The sequence below is a fragment of the Nicotiana sylvestris genome, chromosome 1, assembly GCF_000393655.2.
Source record: "Nicotiana sylvestris chromosome 1, ASM39365v2, whole genome shotgun sequence".
NCBI lineage: Eukaryota > Viridiplantae > Streptophyta > Magnoliopsida > Solanales > Solanaceae > Nicotiana > Nicotiana sylvestris.
In genome coordinates, this window is record NC_091057.1 from 182,786,964 (window position 1) to 182,810,128 (window position 23,165).

General features: G+C 35.1%; 3 protein-coding genes across 3 annotated transcripts; all 3 read left to right on the forward strand.

The window, feature by feature from the left end:
- Positions 1 to 859: 859 nt before the first annotated feature.
- LOC104216645 (secreted protein CSS1) lies at positions 860 to 6,145 on the forward strand. Its single transcript, XM_009766754.2, has 5 exons — positions 860 to 1,067; positions 2,116 to 2,545; positions 4,483 to 4,511; positions 4,608 to 5,550; positions 5,724 to 6,145. Exons 2-4 carry the CDS (start codon positions 2,218 to 2,220, stop codon positions 5,526 to 5,528), a joined length of 1,278 nt encoding a protein of 425 aa, XP_009765056.1. The 5' UTR covers positions 860 to 1,067; positions 2,116 to 2,217; the 3' UTR covers positions 5,529 to 5,550; positions 5,724 to 6,145.
- A 996-nt stretch (positions 6,146 to 7,141) lies between these two features.
- Positions 7,142 to 8,484, forward strand: LOC104216643 (late embryogenesis abundant protein). The gene is made up of 2 exons (XM_009766750.2): positions 7,142 to 7,505; positions 7,954 to 8,484. Exons 1-2 carry the CDS (start codon positions 7,215 to 7,217, stop codon positions 8,203 to 8,205), a joined length of 543 nt encoding a protein of 180 aa, XP_009765052.1. The 5' UTR covers positions 7,142 to 7,214; the 3' UTR covers positions 8,206 to 8,484.
- Positions 8,485 to 22,154: 13,670 nt separating this feature from the next.
- LOC104216660 (uncharacterized) lies at positions 22,155 to 23,058 on the forward strand. The gene is made up of 2 exons (XM_070157409.1): positions 22,155 to 22,172; positions 22,291 to 23,058. Exons 1-2 carry the CDS (start codon positions 22,155 to 22,157, stop codon positions 23,056 to 23,058), a joined length of 786 nt encoding a protein of 261 aa, XP_070013510.1.
- The last annotated feature ends 107 nt before the right edge of the window (positions 23,059 to 23,165 follow it).

Genomic DNA, 23,165 nt, shown 5'->3' on the forward strand with positions numbered 1-23,165 from the left:
CAGAAACAGTTTCTCTGTCCTCCAGGATAGGTGTAAAGTTGCGTATATCCTACCCTCCCCAGACCCAACTTATGGGATTACAATGGGTTGTTGTTATTGTTGTTGTTGTTCTAGTATTTTTGATTTATATATTATTTGCTTGAAACAAAATTAATTGGAGTAACATGATCAGTAAAAAATTACTATATACTAATAGACTGGAACTTACTTAATATAATAATAATTATTGTTGTTGCACACGACATTGGTACATAATATGTAGATTATTTGATGTCATTAGTTTAAAAAATATTTATGCGATAAAAACATGGAGTAAATTTTTTAAAAAACTAATGATAGTAAGCTTGTGTCCTAAAAATTCTAGATTCCATTAATTAAGGAGACAATCTTACAATTAGTTGCAATTTATTGATAAATATGCTACTCACATGACAAAGTTAAGGAATCAATCCCAAAATTAATTTTCTCAAATTTATGATACTTTCTTCTGACTCGAAAAGCATGGAATGCGTACTACGCACTCCGCGTACGACATAAGAAATCACTTTAAAGTCTTAAAGCTCTCCCTTTTCACAGTCCCTTCTGACAAATTTTCAAAACAAAGAATAACAAAACCATAATGGTACAACAACTTAAATGCGATGTACAACTACAATCAACACCACTTACCATAACATTTGTTTTACAGTTGTTTTCGCCAGTCGGAAAATTAAAGTGTTTATAAAAAAGGGTAACTTTAACAAACATAACAAACAAAAGCAGAGCCACTGAGACGTCTCAATTTAACGCCGTGAAAACAAACGTTGATTCTTCACGGCAGGAAGTGATATAATGGACGGAATTGCAAAACTAGCCATCTAAAACGACCTCACTCCTCATTTTCTCTCTCTCTCTCTCTCTCTCCTCTGCAACTCAACAGAAGAAGAATCAGAACCTTTTCTCACTCTTCACCTTTTTTTCTCTTTCTCTACATATCTCTCACACCTTGCCCTCATTCCCACCTAAAAACTCACTTCACTGTTCCTCGCTTCTCCGTGTTTGACGGCCGCCGGACGGTGAAACAGTAGGTAAAATCACGTCGTTTTTTTTTGTAAAGAGCAATTTAATATTTATGATGACGGCGTTGTATTATTTATAGATATATTCAATTATTTGTTTATTTAATTATTTAAATTGTAGAAATCGAGTCTATATGATATATGGAAATTCTGAGGGTTTTATGGATAATTTGTGTTTTTAATTTTTTTTTTTGTTATTACTGCTTTTTTTGGCTTTCATTTCGGATCTCTGTGACCTCTGTAGTCTTTGGTACTTACTTTTAGGTTTTTTGCGACTGGTTTTGATTCCAGTAATACTTTCCCCGATAAAGTAGCAAATGAAATCGACTTTAGCTTTTCTGTTAGTCTTATTTCTTAGGTTTTGTTTCCTTTTTAAATTTTTCTCTCTGGTGAAATAAATCTTCAAGGGGTTATATGGATCCTGGGAGCTGTATTTATTGCATATGGTACTTTTTTTGTGCAATTTTATTATTGATAAGTGTATCCGAGAGTACTCACAGTTTTATCAGATTTGGTAAATGTTGTAATGCAAATGTTTCAGAATTGCTGTCTGATTTTGAGCAAGAAATTGAACATCCTTATTCCAAAACTGTAAATTATTGCTACAGAACATGCAATTTTTTTTCCATAAAGCATTTTATCTCCTAAGGAGTGTACCCAGATTCACAGCATTTGCAGTGCGCGTCGGGTACTGTATAGATCACAATTATTGTGTTGGAAGGGAAACATATTTGGGTGAGTGATCTATGTAGGATTGTTGCTGACCAGAGTGATTTATCGGAGTTCGGAGGGTAAGGTCTTGAATTTTAGTCTTTAAAATGCCACCAGATAGTTATAGGATTCTTCTGTTGTGAGGGCGAAGAGTAGGAGCTTGAATTGTCTTGAAATTGTCAAGGTAATATAAAATGTATTGAAGCAGCGTGTCTGGAATCATTTTCTTTGTTCTTTGTTTCCATTGTTATGCAATGAGGACATAATGCGCAATTACAAGTTGTGCATGTCAATAATTTGTGTTGATAGTTTTTTTTTTTTGACTTCATTTTTTTAATTGTTGCAGAAAATTAATATCTCCAATTTCCATCGTCTAGTGAACGTGCTGGTATTATTATTGATGTGACTTTAGCTGCCTATGAATTTCACATTTTGTATCTAAGAAAGCATGGGTTCAGCTTGTTGTGTTGCTGCTAGAGATCGAGCGGTTATAAATGGATCAACCAGTGAAAGTTTGCAGAGGAATGTCCGATACTCGCCTTCCTGGAGCTTTCGTTGGGATAACCGGGGACGTGTTGCTGGGGAGGAGACATCAGTCAATTGGTCTTCTGATGGAGTTGTTGGAAATGATAGATCAGAGTTTAAATCTGGAACAACACTAGAAACTCTATATGCATCTGAAGAGGGTAGTCCATTGGATAGTTTCCGATCACTTGCGTTACAGAAGTCACCAGATTCTGATTGCAACACGGTGAACTCAACGCCTCCTCTATCTGGTAAACGTCAACATGGCTCTCTCTTCACTTAGCCTGATTGTAGGTGCTAATACCTGATTCTTCTAAAAAATAAAGAGAAAGGGATGTGAACGTACTGACTGTATATTGAAGAGCTTGCTTTCCGTTTTTCCTTTCTTTGTGAATTACACGCTTTCTCTCCTGAAGTGCATGAAATTGGACTTTTGATTCCATGTCTGCATTATGAGATTGGTGTTTGGGAGGAAATTTTTGTCATATGTTGTAGTGTGGAACCATAAGTATATATATTTCATCAGTCTTTTAGTTAAGCAAATAAATAAGTCAGTTGAAAGTTACAACCTTGAGTTCTCTAGTGAAAAATGATCATTTAGGGTGATATGTTCTGGTGGATCGGATGATAAGATAATCCTAGACCTGATTTTTGCATTCCATAAGGAGAGAGCTGAAGTGAATAGATGTGGTAGAGGTCTACTTTTGTGGGAAGTTTTGAAAGAAATTTTAAAATGATTTTCTTGTTTTATGTTGTTTTTGGGTTGTATGAGATGCTATTAAGGGAGGTCAGTGGTGTCTGAGATATCCAAACCTAATATTTGATGGTCATAGAGAGAGATGAGCTGGTTTTCATCATGACAAAATTGGGGATCTCATTCATCCTGCAAAAAAAGAATTATTAACTTGTCACTAGCTTAAATGATATAGATGAATGTTCCTTGGGCCTTATTTTTCTGTTAGTGCAAATATAAATAATTGGTTTTAAAAGTTTCAGTTTAGTTTTCATCAAGTTGGGGTTCAAATACTCGGTCGATAGAAGCTTTTGATCTCCCAAGCCTTCTTTTTTTAATGCAAATCGAGCCATGATACATCGTGTCACTGACTTTGATCTCCAAGCATTCTTGTATTCTATGTATGAATGAGTTTATTTGAATGTGTAATCGAGTAGGCACTAATGATATGTGATGAGTACTTTTTCTCTTCTTCCCGCCTCTTTTATCTCAAAAGCTAGATTATCCACTAAATGGTTGCGTTTGGATATACATTTTTTCTGCTCTTGTATGACCATGCTCTGCAGCTTTTAGGAAGAAATAGTGTTGAATATTTTTATTTTCCATTTTAGCTTGCAATTTTTTTTTATATGGTTAACTCCAATGTGCTCTTGCCTAGGAGTCGACAGTTTCCCTTCCCCCGTTGCTCCTTTGAACTCCAAAGCTCTTGGTTGGAGTTGAGAATTATCCAAAGCAGACGTGTAGTTTCCATTTTTGAACTTTTTTTATTTGCGAAATGATATGCCTATAATTCTTCTTAGACCTTTTTTCTATGATTAAATGATGTTCCTCCGGCCCTAGGTCATACCCAGAAATGTAGCCTGATATGTAATGATTAGGCTTCTGAATTGGCTTGCATTTTCCTAGTTAACAGTCTGTGGTCTTAATTCGTGTTCAATTGCAATAGTCAGTAATTTTGCCTGGTCAGTTAGTGAGTACCACATAAATCCATTATTCTTTATCATGTCTAGGCAGTTAGTTGAAAATACCTGGTTATAAGACATTATTGACTTATTCAAACATTATTAGCAGATTCCCTTGATTTCATTTAATCATGTTTGAAGCTAGAAGCCGATAATCATGCTCAATTCGACATAAATTTACTCAGTAATATATATTATGGCCTATTTAACATGTCTTAAGGTAGATGTCACTTTTTGTACCCCCAACATCTCTTAATCTGATTGTGACCAGAGGATGATCAATTGTTCTGATGTTTGGTGATTTTAATTTGTCAATTCTGTCGGAAATGGAACAGCATTTGCATTATTCTTCGGGACCCGTAAAATTCTAGATATTAGAATAGGATATTCTGTTTCGTGGCCTTTGGGTTCTATATGACATGAAAGAAAAACTGATGCACTGTTAATGCTGTTTGTACTTTGTAAAATAACAGTAGTTTTCTTGCCTTTGCAGATCAATCCGCTGTGAGAAATTCCACAGAGGTAAGAACAGAGCAGTTATAAGTTTTGCTGGAGTTACTTTCCAGGCATGTTTTGTTAGTTTTTGACCTTTCTGATTTCATTTCTTTTGGTAATTAGGTCAAAGAATCAATTGAGTCATCAGCAGTTCCATACCCCTCTCCTGCTCCATCAGCTCCCTCTGTTTCATCATTATCTACATCTCCTTTATCATCAAGAAGTCAGCTGCTTCCTGCGAGCTCTACTCCTTTGCCTCACTATTCTTCTGGCCACCAGCTTGGACGACAAGTTTCTGATAGTCATACACCAGGGATAAAGTCACCTACTTTCTCAATTTCTGAAGAATCATCATCCTTGGTGCTCCCTGGTTGGAGTAATGAATCAACAAGAGCCTCTAATGGTGGATCATCAGATGGATGGTCTGTTCCTGCCTTCTCTGATCTTACAAATCCTCGTAGAGAAAGGTGGTCATTTGATAGTGAATCCATGAGTTTCCATCGTGATAAGGTAAGCAGAGCTAGTGGTCGAAGTTCCAGTTCACCTTCTGTAGATCTCCAAACCTGTGGCATTTGTACGAAGCTGCTAACAGAGAGAACTTCATGGGCCTCAAATGAACTTGCTGTTGTTTCTGTTCTAATTTGCGGCCACGTTTTTCATGCTGAGTGCTTGGAGAGTATGACACCTGAAATCAACAAGTATGACCCAGCTTGTCCTGTTTGTACTTTTGGGGAGAAGCAGGCATTGAAGATGTCCGAAAAAGCAATGAAAGCTCAGATGGACTTGAAAGCTCGAAAGAGATTCAGGAATCGGATTGTTGACAGTGATTTTAGTGGCAATCTTGCACTGTTTGATCGACAGAAAAGTAGTGAACACGGCGGAAGGTGTCTCAAGATGAGCTCAAGTTCCAGCATGAAGAGCTCTTCGGGAAAGCCCTTCTTGCTGCGTCATTTTTCGTTTGGTTCCAAGGGGACAAAACCCTATACCGATAGCCTTTCCACACGGAAAAAGGGTTTTTTCTGGACAAGATCTAGCAAGGAGTAAAGCTTCTTGGTGGATGATAATGGTAACAATATAAAGTGTCTTCACAAACAAATTTATCTAGGAATATCATAATGTTCTCTTGCCTATTATATTCTCCCTTGTTCTGATAGATTTAGATCACAAATATCCTTCACTAGTAAAGTATCTAAATCTCGTTTTCTGACTAGTGAATTGCATTGTTTCCAAAATCTGCAGAAGCCGCGGGTCAGCTCTCTCACCTTGGAAGGATAGTAGAGAGCCATAAAAGCGTCAGGATCTTGCTGGCGGATATGGATTCCCAGAATTTAGGTTAGCTTTTGAAGTATACAAATGTAAGAAATTGGGAATACAATACAAGTTGATTAATGATCCATTCATTATATAGGAAAAGAAAACAAAAAAGTGCATAGTATCCGTTGGTAGTTTTTTCTTGGTGTACATTGAAGTTTGTTTTGTTCCATGTTAAGGGGGCATGAAATTATCCCGAAGACTGACTGGTCTAAATGCTTCTAATCTGCAGCAGGTATCTAGATTATATGTATGCCTGCCTAAAGATGTAATGATTTTTTAGCCCTTGTACGTGGGATATTCTGTCTGGCCATCTCTTTATCTTTAATATTGTGCTCAAGATTCAGTTACAGACTTACAGTCGCACCTTTCACAATCCTCATTTACGAAAGGGTAGTTACTGTTACCGTAAAGTTACTGCATTTGTTTCTTCATGGCATCAGCAGCATAGAACCCTGATTTTTGTAGGGTTCCACCACTACGCTAGTAAAGTCGACAATACAATAACATATCCAGTGTGCGTCGACAATACAATAACATATCCAGTATTACCTCACACTGTGCGGTCCGAGTATCGGACCGTCGAAAATAGTGAAATTTATTTGCAGTTAACTAGAAAAGGATCAAACACAAGGTACCTGAAATAATAATGGTACATAAAGCTTTCGAAAGACAAATATCATATATGCGCAACGCGAAATGTAATAGAGCCGGTTAACTCGTGTATCACGGCTACACGTACCACAACCTAAATTTAGAGAAAAAAGTGTTAGATTTAATAAATAAAACAAAAATGCAACGACTTACAGTAGTTCATCAATAAATATTTGTACAACAAAAGTTGAAGAAATTTATAGTATCATCAAAAATTACTTAAGCCTGCAACTATTTTTGTCTATAACAAAAGATGATGATTTAGAAGCGTTAGTGACCTGCAATAATAAATTAAATTACATAAAACTGCCAAAATTAACCATAGGAAGGTATGTGACCTGCAAAACTTTATTTAGATAGTTTTTATAGCATATCTCATATAACAACGTCATGTACTAATATACATTTTATGTCTAGTAGTTGTAACAGATAGAGAACCGTATTGTCCTCTAGCGGTCTAATTGAGCAGAATCAAGATGATGCTTTCGAAACGACTCAATCTAAATTCTATTGTCGTTTTACACCAAAGACGTGTCCTAAAACTCCTACGTGGCAGCACCAAGCAGCTTACGCGATGCTATTTCCTGCATACGTGTAACCATCTAGTTAAACGCACTCATGCAGAAACAGCTGCTGCTCCACCGTTTTTTACACTATGTTTTCCTTTTAAAATCAGCAGTTAGCTTTTCTAAACAAGAAAGAAGTACTGATATCCGTTTTATTCCATCTCCCTTTCAATTATCTTTGAATATATATCGTGAGAATATGGCAGACTTACGTGATGAGCATGGAAATCCAATTCAGCTGACAGACCAATATGGACACCCGGTTCAGCTGACCGATGAGCATGGTAACCCCATGCACCTTACTGGGGTTGCCACTACTGCCGGCTCTGGTGTTGCTCCGACGACTGTTGGTGGAATACTGCACCAGAAGCCAGAGTCAGAGCAACAACAGCAGCTGCGAAAAGAACAGCAACAACAAGAGGAGAAACAACAACAGGAGGAGAAAGAGCAGGAGGAGCTCCACCGGTCCGGCAGTTCAAGCTCTAGCTCTGTATGATTTCTTATATTTCTCATCTCAAACATGACTTCTCATCCTATTTTTTCCTTTATACCTTCTGTCTTAAAATTCTATATAGACCTTGATGAAATTCCGTCTTCTTATACTGTGAAAAGAATTTTTATACTATGACTAATGCAAATTAACTTGTGTTAATTAACTAGTTATTATTCTAAGCGTAGGTCAGTTTTACCTTATGATATCGTAAGAATATTTGTTTGAAGCCATTAGTCCATTACTGATAAACATATACGTACTATATTTTTCACGTATTACAATTTTATTTTAGTTGCTTCTTTTTTTCTTCGGCTTTTCGGAGTACCATGTCCAGTTTAAAAGCTCCCCTTGATAGTCTACAGTCCGATCTCTCCCTTGCTTTTTGAGTACTAATTTATTGGTATGGCCTAACAGTACTATTCAATATAATATTTAACGAGTGCAGTCAGAGGATGACGGACAAGGTGGGAGGAGGCCGAAGAAGAAAGGTCTGAAAGAGAAGATAAAGGAGAAATTAACCATTGGGAAGCACAAGGAGTCGAAGGAGGAAGAACAATACAAACACAGTACGGGAACGACAACAACAACGAGTGCGATGTCTACTAGTACTGCACCAGAGCACCATGAGCATGAGAAGAAGAGTATGATGGAGAAGATAAAGGAGAAGTTGCCTGGTCACCATAATCATAATCATTAGATCCAATAAAAGTAGTTAAGTGGAATTATGAAAATAAGAATGTTGTATTTGTGTGGGAATTAAGTTATCCTTTTATCTTATATGCATGGTAGTGGGTTTTCGCTTATGGGTATATACTGTAGCAGTTTATAGCATATGCTTGCTTGGTTGATCGTAGAACAGGTGGTGGTGTAAGTTTAAGAACAAAAACTGAAAGTATGTTCTTTTCTAGGTATTTTAAGGGTCTTGTCTTTGTTGCTTTCAATTCTTCTATGACTGTCAATGTTAGCTGCGTTTTGTTGTCTCCAGTTTGGTGCTGTTTGTATAATCGAGCAATTGTCTGCAGCCCTAAATTGACGCAGAGAAACACTCTTCAGTAGTGGATAATGGTTCTATCCTATTTAGACCTTGTATTAGTATTTGCTTTCATTATATATTTGACTTTTGTAGAATATGAAGTGATGTACTGTGTCTAAGAATATATATAAGACCAACCGTCCCAGAATCAACATTCTCTCTCTTTATATACTCCCTCCGTTTTAATTTATGTGAACCCATTTGACTGAGCACGGAGTAAGAAGAGAGAATACTTTGGATCTTGGGGTGTAAAATGAGGCACATATATTTTGTGTGGCTATGAATTAATTGTGTAAAGGTAATTTTTTTTCAAATAAGGAAGGGGTTATTCTTTTTGGCACAGACTAAAAAGGAAATAGGTTCACATAAATTGAAGCGAAGCGGAGGGAGTATATATATATAAGAATTGGATATTTTCACCTCATTTTGTAAAATTAGGAATGTGTTGTGCATGTCTTCCCAGGAAGTGTTTCCTGGGACGTGTAAAAACAATGTTCTAGATAGTTAGAAATTGGAAGTCAAAACCTCCCTTTTTTTTCATTTGGTTTAATAGGTCAATGGTTATAATTTAGGGGATTGGTACCAATTCAGTAGCAATTGATGAAGTCAGAAACGAGAGCTAGAATTTCAAGAGAAGTTACTTTTTCCATCCCATTTTAATTCTTGTCTATGTTTATCTGGTTAAAATATTTTCCTTTTAGAGTTGATTTAATTACTCTTTGAAGTCAAATTAAATTAGATTAGTTTAATATTTAAAATATTAAAATTTTAATATTTAAAAATAGTACTACACAAATTGCAGTCTTTTCCATCTTAATAAAGATGAAAATATATATTTTAAAATATTAGTTAAGAATTTTAAGAAGTGAAATATGACAAATAAAGGTATGTGATTTTTTTCTATCTATTTAAGCATATGAATTTTGTTTTTTGTACTTACGAAAAGATACATGGTATATGTTACAAATGGGGTTTTTACATTCCTATGTCATATAGTAAACTATATTACCCTAAATGTTCATGTTTAGTAAATTATTTTATCTATACAAGTTTTATTTACAAAATATATACATTCCACCTTAAAAGGCTCCCAATTCATTATTAGTGCTTTCAGTTAAGGGATTTAGTTACACTCTTTTTCTCTTCTTTTTTTCCTCATCTTCTTTTTTCTTATGTTTTCACTCATATGTCACAATTCGGTGGATCTTTCCTTCTCTAATTTTCTGATGTTACGGGAAATAGGGCTTTTCTGACGGAGAAATCGTAAAAAATCGTTATAGCCATTGCCACATGATGACCCAAAAGGTCATCACTTGTTTTAAAACGAAATTTTATGCTTCCGTGGACTTGAAAGCCTCATTTATCATCACCTCGATTTGCATGCGCAGTCCGGACGCGTAGCCAGAAAGCTTAAATATGAAAATCTATGAAAAATGATAAAATTTGGCTATAAAATGAGTTAATTTGACTTCGGTCAACGTTTTGGGTAAACGGACCCGGACCAGTGATTTGACGGTCCCGGAGGGTCCATAGGAAAATATGGGACTTAGGCGTATGCCCAGAATCGAATTTCGAGGTCCCAAGTCCGAGAAATGAATTTTTAAAGGAAATTGTTTTCTGAAATTGTTTAAGGAAATTTGAAATGAAATTTGATTAGAACATGATGATATGGGGCCCGTATTTTGGTTCTGGCGCCCGATACAGGTCTTATATATGATTTAAGATATTTCTGTAAAATTTGGTAAAAAACGGAGTTATTTGACGTGATTCAGACCTAGATTGCTAAAGTTGATATTTTACGAAGTTTGAGGAAAATCTTTGATTTTGAGGTTTAATTCGTTGTTATTGAGGTTATTTTGGCGATTTGATCGCACAGATAAGTTCGTATGATGTTGTTGAGTTATACGTATATTTGGTTAGGTGCCCCGAGGGCTCGGGTGTGTTTCGGGAAGTTTTGGACTTAAGAAAAATTACAGATACAACTGATCTGGTGTACTGATGTGTTCTTCTTTGCGTTCGCGGGAGAACCCACGCGAACGCGATGCATTAATGTTTACTGAAGGAATTTCCTTCTACGCGAACGCGTAGCAAAGGTCGCGAACGCGAGGCAGTGGGGGGTTATCCCTTCGCGAACACGATCCTGGCCACGCGAACGCGAAGGCCAAGTGGGCCTGGGCAGGGGGTGGGGTAGTTGTCTTACGCGAAGGCGAACCGTTAGATGCGAACGCGAGGGCTCGAGTGGCTAAAGCTCCGCGAACTCGAGCCTTATGTCGCGAACGCGAAGGTCTTCAGGCCTGACTCATCATGAACGCGATGAGTCTCTCGCGAACGTGAAGGGTAATTTTGCCCAGTTATTTAGAAGTCTAAAAAACAGAACACTTACAGGATTTTTGCAAAATTTCACAAACCTCTTCTTCTCCAAAGCTCTTAGGCGATTTTTGAAGCATTTCTTCAACATAATCTCTTGGGTAAGTAATCTTTAACTTGTTTTCTTCCATTTTTATCAACACCCACTAGATTTCTAGGCCTAAAACATGTGATTAAGGGTAGAAAATTAGGGATTTGGGTAGAATTAAGGCTTTTGATTATTTATGATTTAGACCTCGTTTTGGGGTCGAATTTGAAAACAAATTACATATTCGAGCTCGTAGGTGAATGGGTGATCGGGTTTTGGTCTGAACCTCGTGTTTTGATCAAGCGGGCCCGGGATCGATTTTTGGATTTTTGGGAAGAATGATTAGAAAGCTATAATTAAGCATTGGAATTGGATTATTTAGCATTTATTGATGTTATTAAGTCGATTATGTATAGATTCGATTGGGTTGGAGCCAAATTTGAAAGGAAAAGCGGTGTTTGAGGCTTGAGTTGGTCGTGGAAGATCGACGTAAGTGTCTGGTCTAACCTTAGCTTGAGGAATTAGGAGTTGAGTCCTATTTGCTAATTGCTTCTTGTTGAGTACGACGTATAGGCATGGTGACGAGTATCTATACGTTGGTGTCGAGCATGACCGTGAGTCTTAAATTGATACTTGTTGTATTCTTAAATGATACTATGGATGTTTTAGTGGATGAATTCTTGACATTTAGCAAAAACTTAATTATTCTTGTGGAATTTACTTATGATTGAGTAATGGTGATAACTGAGATGAGTAGGAGTTGAGTTAAGATTGGTTATAGCTGATCCTCCCTTGCTGGGACGTAGACATTTGTACTGTTGAGTTCCCTTGCCGGGATAATGTAGTTTATTGTTGATCCCTTGCCGGAACCCTATTATGATTATTGTTGACTGTATATTTGTAACGGGTTGCGCACCGCAATATTATTATTATATTATATTGGATCGGGTTGCACGCCGCAACAGTTATATATGTGGATTGGGTTGCACGCCGCAACAGTGTTAAATGATAAGGGATCGGGTTGCGCACCGCAACAGTAGTGTTGTTGTATTGTTGTAAATATTGTACTTCCTTCCAGATTTCTATTTAGTTTTTGCTAAATTTGATACGTTCCCCGAAGCATGTCCCCCCCTCTTTTAAACTGCATATTTCCTGTTTATTTTTTCGATGTATATTATATAACTGCACAGGTTTATCTGGAGTCTGGTCCTAGCCTCGTCACTACCTCACCGGGGTTAGGCCAGGCACTTACCAGCACATGGGGTCGGCTGTGCTGATACTACACTCTACACTCTGTGCAGTTACCAGAGAAGTGCTTGGTCAGCAGCAATAGGCGAGCCAGCCTTCAGTCCACCGAGATTCTGAGGTAGTCCTGCAGGTGTCCGCAGACCCCGACGTCTCCTCTATCTTTTATTATGTTCTGTATCACTTGTATCCAAGACATATGGTGTTTTTTTCTTTCAAATATTTGTATGTAGTAATCATAGTTAGTCCGTGAATGTTGTGATTGTTGATACCCAATTTTTTCCTATGTATTTTTATATACAAAATACTTTCAAAATAGCATATACATATAAGCATGCCCAAGAGTTTTGGTCTTTTTTTTCTAATTTTTAAAGATTTTAAAATCAATTTATTTTAGCAGTACAAAATCCATAATTATTCCCAAAATCATCAATTTTGGTGAATAATTTATTTTATTCCCATATTTATACCAAAAAATAGTTAAGATGATTTTTGCATATTTTTATAAATTTATTTAGTATTTTTTAAAACTAAATTGCATATAATTGCAATTATAGTCTACTTTAAGATAAATAGCATTTTATAATTGTAAAATTTGTTCCAGTATTTTTAAATTGATATTTATATATTATTTGTTGGCTCAGTACTTTTAATTTACTTTAAAGTCATTATTACTATTTCTTATAAATAAAAAGGAAAAACTGGCTATTTAACATTTAGCCCCATTTTATTTCAATTTTAGCCCTTAAATTGACCCAATCCTAACCCCAACCGGACCAGCCTAGTTCCAATTTTAACCCAACCCTTGACCCGTTTTCAGACCCGCCCAGTCTCCCCTTTAATCCTGGCCGTTGATCATTTTGATCAATGGCAAATGATCAACGGTCGTGATTCGTTCTTTCCTTTTTTAATTCCCATACCCCTAACCCTAACTCATTTGTATTAAATACACCGCCTTTGAACTCTTTTCATCTCCCAAATCCTCTCTAGCCCTCCCCGAAATCCTAATGAATTCCCACATACTTCTGTCATGTTTCCACCGGAATCCATGGCATTCCTGGCCATGGATGGCCTGTGCTCACTCTCTCTCACCATTAAACCTAAGCCACTCGAGGTTTGAAGGCCGATTTCAATGGCTTCCTTTAGATCTATCTCATATTTGTAAGATCTATGGCCTCTCCGGCCATTTTCCGGCGTATTCGAGCTATATGAGTCTCTTCGACTCAGGATCCGACTTTCCTCAAGACCTTCTCATTCTATGGTCTTCTCTGCTGTTTTTAAGCCGTCTAAGGTTCTATACTTACTAATTTTTTCTTAGATCTGTGCCATGCCTAGTCTTTACTTGACGTCTTAAGATTTTCCCCCCAAAATTTCCTTTTCAATATCGTTCAAATTCGATTTTTAGGGTTTCTGGAAAGTTTCTTTAAATGTTTTCTGACTCCTTTGTTCTCTCTTTATATGTGTTTATGCTCGTATGTTTATTTCTTATTATTCTCGAGTTTGCTCTCTTTTATTTCTTTTCTGATTATGAAAGACCTTTCTGTTCTTTTTGTCACTCTCTTGCTCATATGTTAACTCGGTTTGTTGTTCCTCATTCTTTGCTATATGTGTTTAAGTTTGAGCTCTTTGATTTTGTTTCCCCTTACTAAATTTTGTTGATGTTCCTGATAAGCATGTTTTTACCTGCTTTGTTTAAAACTCGTAGCCTCTCTTTCTTCTGAATTCATTTGTGTATGTTTGCCTCTCACAAGCCTTTGAAAGGGACTTCTAAGCCTCTCTCAATGACTTTGATTTCTCACCTCTGATTCTATTTGAAACCCTAAAGATTTGAGAATTTTCTTTGATAAGTGGCACTAGAGTTCCACTTTGGGACCCTAGGTTTGCAGACTCGCAATGAGCCTGTAATCCAACTTGAATCCTTTTGTTTGTGACTCTGAAACTTTCAGTAACTCTTTTCTAGGGTAAACAGTTTTTTTTTTGATTTAGGTACTTTATATATGAGAAAAACTCCTCTTTCAAAAGGTTTTCACAACCAAGTGATTGATTCCGAAATCCCTTTTAATAAGGTTAATGATTCCTTAATGATTTCTTTCGATTGAACCTCCTTTACCCTACTGGCTATTTATTTTGATCTTTTTGTGTAGAAATTCTATGCTTGTGATGTTTTCCTTAAATACATGGTCTCGTGTATTCCTTCTGTAATTCTGTACCAATGTTTGAATTATTTCTATACTTATATGATTCTTTCCTTTATTACCTTGATTCCCTATGATTACAATTGGATCCGAGATCCTCTTAATTGATTTTCGAACTGATGCCCTATTTTTACTTTATAAATACACTATTATTCCAACTTTCCTTAATTACACACTATGTATTTGACCTTGTTTATGCACTATGTGGTTTCTCTGCCCTAACCCAGCCCTATTGAACTAATTTCTTTCCTTATTCTGTCTTGACTAACCGTTTGAACTAGACTCCCTAATTAAAGGATTTCAGTTGTCTTAATTGACACTAATTGATTGTTATTTCCATGTTTGTGCATCCTTTGCCTATGTATTACTTGTTTTCAAAACTATATAGAGACCTAGTCTTCCCTCTTTACACACACTGAAATACACACGAACAAAAACACTTCTGATTACTTACTGTCTTGCAATACTGTTTGAATTCAATACTTGGATTTGCTTGAGATCTTTTGGAACTACTTTGTTTGCAACTTGGCTCTCTCAAGGCTACTGCTTTCTTACTTATTTTCCTTTGAAACTGGTATGTCTTTTATTTAATTTTCTGCCTCACCCCTATGTGTTCACTCTACAGTTTTAGACTTTTTGTTTACTTTACTGCTCATGTTCGGTAATTTGTGCTAAATATTTTTCTTCCTTGCTTCTGTTTCTGTTATGAATCCCTACCCATATTCCCTTCTATACGCCTGAGTTAAGGTCTTGGCCTGACAGTATCCTAATTACTGCCTAGGTCATAACCTGATCCACAATGGATCCTAACACTCAATGTGTGGCTAGCAGGTTGGTCAGGGGTGTGCCAGCATTCCAATTACTGGGCATGACCACTAGCCTGCCATGTCTCTCCCTGACTCCTTTCCCCCTGTGCACTTACACTTATTCTTAGACTCTTAAGTTCTGCCCCTCTCTTATGAGCCTTGCTTTGGGACCTTGAGTTCCCTCTGAACTTGGACATCTGAGGGCTGGCATTTCCACACTGCACTATGTTCTTAATTCCGCAATATTTTGGGGTGTAAGCCTTGCCCAAAGTCCCTTTGAGACTCTTGGGAACTTTGACACACTCCAAATATGAGAAAGTTTTTTGGAAATCTGATGGTGGAAGTTGTTTTATCTCATATAGTTGAATTTCGAGTCTGAATTAGGTTATTTATATGTATCTGGAACTTCTTATGTAATTTTACTTATCTTTCTGATTCACTCGGGTCTGTAATGATTTGTAATAACTATGGGGTGTATAGTAAAAATGGGGGAGGGTCTCTCATGTTATGAATATGGGGTAGATATCATGCTTTAAGTTCTATTTCTGCAATCACAACATGTTTCGTTTATATATCTGTATTTAGAAATTCTGCCTATAAGATTGTTTCATTATTCATTTAGAAATTCTGCCTATAAGATTGTTTCATCTGCATTTGGAAAACATGCTTATAAGTCCTGCATTTCTGCATTTTAGAAAACATGCTTATAAGTTCTGCATCTTAGAGATTATGCCTATAGGTTCTGCATATAGAAAACATTCCTATAGGTTTTTCTGCACTTTCGCATATACCCGCCGTTAGGCAAACAATCTTAGGCTTAATAATAACCAATCCATTCTAGATATCATGGCAATAGGGTTCTTGCATTTATGTAACTTTTTTAAAAAAAAAAATCAATGACACTTAGAAATCATGACTATAGGAATAAATCAACTGAACCAGTCCCGTTTTGAATCTAAAACCAGTCTTAAAGTCTGCAGATCCTTTTTTATAAAACTAGTAAACTTTTTCCTTAAAATCAATATAGCTCTATTAGATGTCATGCCTATTGGCCTCACTTAGGCAAACTATTAGGTGATTAATTAACTGCATCAGTCTTTGATAACTGCATCTAGACAAGGCTAATTTGAACTCCTCATCTGAGAAATATGTGATGAATCAGCCTTCCCTAACGCTTTAAATTCAGACCATAACCAGTACTTGTAAGTCATGCTAAATAATTTGCTGCTTTGAATAAGGAGACCTACTTGAGCCTTAACTGCTATTTGTTCCCCCTTTAACTGCTATTTGTTATTGCTTGTCGCCTAGATTTTTATCCTTTTGAAAACTATGGAACAGCCTCAACTCCCTCCCCTTTAGAATTAGTAGTCTGAATGCCTCCGGGGCTAATAGGATCGGGACGGTTAATAGCATGCAATAAGCAACGATACCATTCTGTGCCTTAATACCTTAACGGGTTGGGAAGGGTAGATATGGATATGATGATCGGTGTGCTAATACTACGTGTAACCCCTCTTTTGAGGAGTGATTACCGGGTATTGCATTGACGTGATCCATATTAATCATAAACCTAGGACCTCCCTCCCTTTACCTGTCCTTATCTGCTTTCTCTAGAATTGCTTAAATCTTTCATAAATTTCTGCCCTTTTTACTGTTCCTCAAAAGTTTTCAATTTATTTGCAATATTATGTGAAAATATCCTTCTATTGAGGCCCTTAATTGTTTATTTGATTATGTGAATTCACAATTATAACATGGCCGGGAACCACACTAGTGGATCTTGAGGGGTGCCTAACACCTTCCCCTTGAGATAATTTCTAGTCCTTACCCAAACTCTGGTTCTTCAAACTCAAACCCTTCTTAGTGTCCTAATGCACTTAATCATTAGGTGGCAACTCTTCAAATTCCAAAACCCAATTCCAAAAGGGAACGAGTTGTCCTCCCAAATGTCACAAGCCCGATTTCGCGAGAAAAAAGGGGGCGCGACAGTGACACTGATTTCTGGGTAGAGACATATGTTGGATTTTGTATTATTTTAGTTTTATATTTGCCTAAGTCTTCCGCTAATCTCACATTCCGCTGTTATTTAATGTTTATCACTTGTTAAATGCAAGTTGTTAAAAAGATTAAAACAAATGAGTTAAACTCTGAATTTCGTGGCTTGCCTAGCTTCTATGAGTAGGCGCCATTATGACTCCCGAGGGTAGGAAATCCGAGTCGTAATACCACAAGTATTAACAAAAATCATGTGAATTCGAACTCATGGGCAAAAAGACATAAGAAACAAGGAATCTGGAACGAGAACAATCTGGAAGATTTTTGCTTGTCATTTTTCTTGTTTTTATCTCTAAACATGAAAAAATTTCAGCCAAAATTTAATGCGGATAATTTTTTTTGTTAATGAATCAAAAGCAAATCTACCTTTGTAAACTTGTACACGTACATTGTTGTTAGTCACAAATTGAATCAAATAAGAAGATTTCGACGGCTAGCATAAAACGTAGTACAAATATGGTTAAATAAGTGAATACTATAGATAGAATGAATACCTATTCCTTATTACACAAATACAATTTTTATACAATTTTATAAAATATATCTTTTATATATTTTGTATCTGATTTATACATAGTAAAAACAAATTTCATGCAACTAATTATATATTATACAACTTATCTACAATTTTCACACATTATTTCTACCCATTTAAATACAACTACAATAACATACAACTTAAATACAAATTTTATACAAAATTTATACAATATGTCTTTCGTATATTTTGTATCTGATTTATACATAGTAAAAACAAATTTCATACAACTAATTATATATTATACAACTTATCTACAACTTATGTACAATTTTCATACATTATTTCAACTCAATTATATACAACTACAAGTATATCACCACTTAAATATAATTTTTATACAATATGTCTTTTGTATATTTTGTATCTGATTTATACATAGTAAAAATAAATTTCATACAATTAATTGTATATTATACAATTTATCTACAACCTTCACACATTATTTCTACCCAGTTAAATACAACTACAATAACATAAAACTTAAATACAAACTTTATACAATATATCTTTTGTATATTTTGTATCTGATTTATACATAGTAAAAATAAATTTCATACAACTAATTATATATTATACAACTTATCTACAATTTTTGTACATTATTTCTACTCAATTATATACAACTACAATATAATACCACTTAAATACAATTTTTATACAATGTTGTTCAACATTCATACAATAGTTAAATGAATTAAAGAAAAATAAATAAACAACTGAATACAATTTTTCTACAATTTCTGCAATATAATGTATGTCATGTCTTCTTCTTCTTTTTCTTCTTCTTCGAGTTTCAATCTGAAATTCAGCCAAATCCAAGTCTAATCTTCACCAAAACCCCTCAAAATTGAGATATAAACTCCAAATCATATTCCCAATTATTTGCAACAACACCCAATCCTAATAAATAATGATTTTTAAAAACCAAATTCGAATTCAAAGTTTCAAAGCTTCAAAGCTTTTTAATGCCTGTCAATGGTGGAATTGCTGCTCTCTTTTCCTTTGCTTTATATTATTGAAATTTGGGATTGAGAGATAGAGAGAGACGTAGAGAGAATTCTCAATTCCTTGCAACAACATCCAATCCAAACAAACAATGTCTTTTTAATAGTTGTCAATGGTGGAGGGGTTACAGATTTTCACTGGTTTTAGAAGAAGAAATTGGGTGATTGAAGAGGAAATCGTGGGGTATGGTTTGATACTGGGTGAGGAGGTGGGATTTGGAGAGAGAAAATGGGGGGAGTGGGAATATACGGTAGAGTTAAATTAGGAGACTAATTAATACCATTAAACCCCCTAAAATGTACATAAATAGTAATTAGGTATATAAAAGGTAATTATATTAAAAGTTAAGCATTGAGGGTAATACAGTTTACTATATGACATAGGAATGTAAAAATCCCTTAAAAATAATTTTGCGTGCAAATTGATTCGAGAAATTTGCTACATTCGCTTTATTGGGTTTCTAGTGCAGACTAGAGCCGTCAAAATGGGCTTAGCCTGTGAGGCCAGCCCAACCCAGCCTGCTAGTTGGGTAGGGTAGGGCTAGAATTTCTTGAGCCTATTTAAAATTGAGGCTTATAATTTACAACCCAACCCTCAACCCTAGATTGCTCATTTACCCTTCCATATCAACTAGAATTTACATTTTTAATATGAATGTAATATGATAAATTAGTTTTTCTTTTGCTTAATTAATAACGAACTTGAAAAGTTTTAGTTGGCCAATAATAATTAATTTTCAAAAGAAAATATTACTTTAAGTGGCCAATGATCAGTTTGGATTACTTTAATATACTATTAATATTTAAATTGCTCTTTAGTATAGAAAAAGATCATTTTTGAATAACCAAAAAAAAAACAATTGACCACTAGCAAATTTCAGGAATTTTAAAAAATTTATTGTCTATAATGATGAAATCAACAAATGATATTAATCCTAAATTAAAAAATCTCAGCATTTAAACTTATTGAAGCAATCCCTGAATCCGAAAAAAATGAAGAAAAGCATTAAGAAGATATTCTATGTAACTTTAAAAAAGAAGAGTTAGAGATATAGAGAATTTGCATTTCAATTACGAGATTCCTCGTTAAATATCAAGTCTTTTTTTACGCTCTAAGCAAACAGAAGTTATTTACATGATTAATCGACTATGTCACGAAAAAAATATTTAAGGATTTAAAGAAATTCTTTTTTCTTAAAAAAAATTGAAAGGTCGGCACGCCCTAGCCCGTGGCCCTCTTAGGGTCGGGTTGGGCTGGCCATTTTAAGGCCTATTCATGTGGCGGGCCGGGCCGGCCTAGCCCTCCAAATTTAAAAGCCCGTGAGGCTTGGGCTGGGCTGACCGGTTTTGACAGCTGATTGGTATTGACAAAGGGTATGTAGTAGGTTGGCTAGTATACGTAGGTCTATTTTGTCCATAAATCTTTTTTTAAAGAATGTATTTGTCCATGAAATTTTGCAAGTTTTTTTGGAATTTTTTGAATATGAATTTTTTAAAAATCAAAAATTAGTTTTGACCACTTTTTCAAAATGTTCCGTTTTTTTTCTCCTCACTCACAAAACTGTAACAACTTTTCATGTGAGATGCATGTCCAAATATAATTTCAAATTCCGAATACCATTTTTCAACTTAACTCCAAATATTATTTTTGTCAAAAATTACAATTTTTATGTCCAAACGCATACGTAATTTAAATGTTTTAAAAGACACATGGAATGTAATTTTCGGGATCCTACTTAATATTAATATAAGTATTTTCCTTTTCTCTCAAAAAAAAATAAAAATATACATGAACACTGACGAGTTATTAACATCAATGAAAGAATTTATACTTATGCGACAAACTTGAAGAATTTAGTTAAGAAACTAGTAAATTTATCCGTGCTTCACGCTGAGAAATAATAGTAAATTTACGAAATGACCTTCTTGCAAAAATCTTTAGATAGAAAAGAATTTGCAAATAGAAAAGATGAATTACTTCTTCTATATATGTCTCTAAAAATTGTATATATATATATTTCTAAAATATTATATGATGTTTACCATTTTTTGAAAAAAAAAAATAAATTAAAAAGATATGTGATATACAAAGAAAAAAGTACTAAATAAATAAATCTGGTAAAACATATAAGTTCAAACAAAAGAGTAATATTTATGATTTTTTATTGAGCTTGAAAAAATAAAAAATTTCATGTATGACAATAGAGTATGTTTTACTTTAAATAGTAAATATATCTTTAATTATTCTTATGACAATAGGGTATGTTTTACTTTAAATAGTAAATATATCTTTAATTATTCTTTTACAATCTAATCCAAACAGATTTATACATCCAAAAATATTTTGGAAAAGATAAATTTTTCAGAAAGACTGAAGAAAAAGTAAAAGCAAATCATGACCTGTATATTTATACTAATAAAAAGGTGGAACTTAACAACATAGAAAGCCTAAGGCAAACTCTCTGTTTGTTGATTGTTGATCCTTTAGATGATACTGTAAAACTTTTTTCTTCTAAACATTACATTCAATTAAGATAAATAAAAATAAAATAAAAAGAGAAAATAAAATGAGAAGTGTTTAAACTAAAAATAGTAAAATATGAGAAAAGTGACATTTCAAGTTGTATCTCTCCATTGACTTCCTTTGTTTATTTGGCTGGCCTATTTATTTTTTTGGCTATTTGTTTTCCATTTTCCATGTTTCCTTTTACTATCCCCCTCCTCTCCTTTTATATTATTCCTTAATTAATTTCCCTCTTAATTCTCCTATTCAGTAAAAGCTATTAAATTTTCTATGTCCTCTTTTATTAATTTGAAAGGGTATGTGACTAATTTTACCCTTACTTATGTTTAAGTTATAATCTATTTTCATTAAATATTTACTCGTTGTCGTCATTAATAACATAATTCTACTAAGGATAAATAGAGAAATATATAATTTGAGACAGTTAGTTACCACGAGATAATTTGACACGAATTGAGTAATTGTTTTCGATATATTTGCCGTTGGTAGTTTCTCTTTTACTTTTTTTTTTTTCCTTTCTATTGTTTTTTTTTTCTCACGCTTCGCCAAGGTTAATCCAAAAAATGAAAAACTTTGAATTCTCATTTGTTTTTTGTTATTCATCATACCCTGCAACAGTTGTTAAACATTAAATTTAAGCGGAACTTAAATAAGAAAAGAGTTGTAAAAAAAGATACCTTGATAGTGTTTTCTATCACTCTAAAATTAGAATTCACCGTTTTAATTTCTTTATATCTTCTTATTTAGTAGAGGATTCATCATTTTTTATTCAACTCTATCTAAATTTGTATCATTAGAATTAAAGAACAAATATTAAATTCTAAACCGATATGAAAAATTCATTAAAAATGAGGGAAAACATATTAGTACGTAAAACGACAACAAAAAGCAGCGAAGGAAACTTTTCAAGGATAAAAAAGATTGAAATATAATAGTATGTGAATAGTTCAAAAAGAGTATTAATCAGTTTTTCATTTACTCCAGGAGACAAGGTGGGCAGGGTCGAGAGCGAGGGACGTAGATGGGTATAAACTTTGGAACTCTGGAACCCAGAAGGGTAGGAATGGAGTGGGTATATTGATGGATAGGGAACTTAGAGAGTATGTTGTTGAGGTTAGACGAGTGAATGATAGATTGATGAGTATTAAGTTGGTGGTTGCTCAGTGCATCGTAAACGTCGTTAGTGCCTATGCGCCTCATATGGGCCTCGATGAGGAGGTTAAACGACGCTTTTGGGAGGGGTTGGATGAGATTATTCATCAGGTACCACCTAATGAGAAGTTATTCATAGAAGGGGATTTCAATGGCCATATTGGGTCGGACGCAGGTGTGTATGACGAAGTGCATGGAGGCTTTGGTTTTGGGGAGAGGAATGAAGGAGGAACCTCGTTACTGGACTTCGCTAAGGCTTTTGGGTTGGTGGTTGCTAACTCTTGTTTTCCAAAGAGGGAGGGGCGTTTGGTTACTTTTCAAAATGCAGTGGCGAAGATTCAAATTGACTATCTCCTCCTCAGGAGGCGCGACAGAGGCTTGTGCAAGGATTGCAAGGTGATTCCAGGTGAGATACTTGTGACGCGACATAGGCTCTTGGTGATGGACGTTGGTATTATGGTGAAGAGGAGGAAAATGTCGGGTCGAGGAACACCGAGAATCAGGTGGGGAGCCTTAACTAAGGACAAAGCTCAAGAGTTGGAAGGGCGGTTGTCGGTTATGGGAGCTTGGAGGAGCAGTGGTGACGCGAACTCTATGTGATCAACGACATCAAACTATATAAGAGAGGCTGCGAGAGAGGTGTTAGGGGTCTCAACAGGAGTCACTGGTAGGCACAAAGGAGAATGGTGGTGGAATGAAGTGGTACA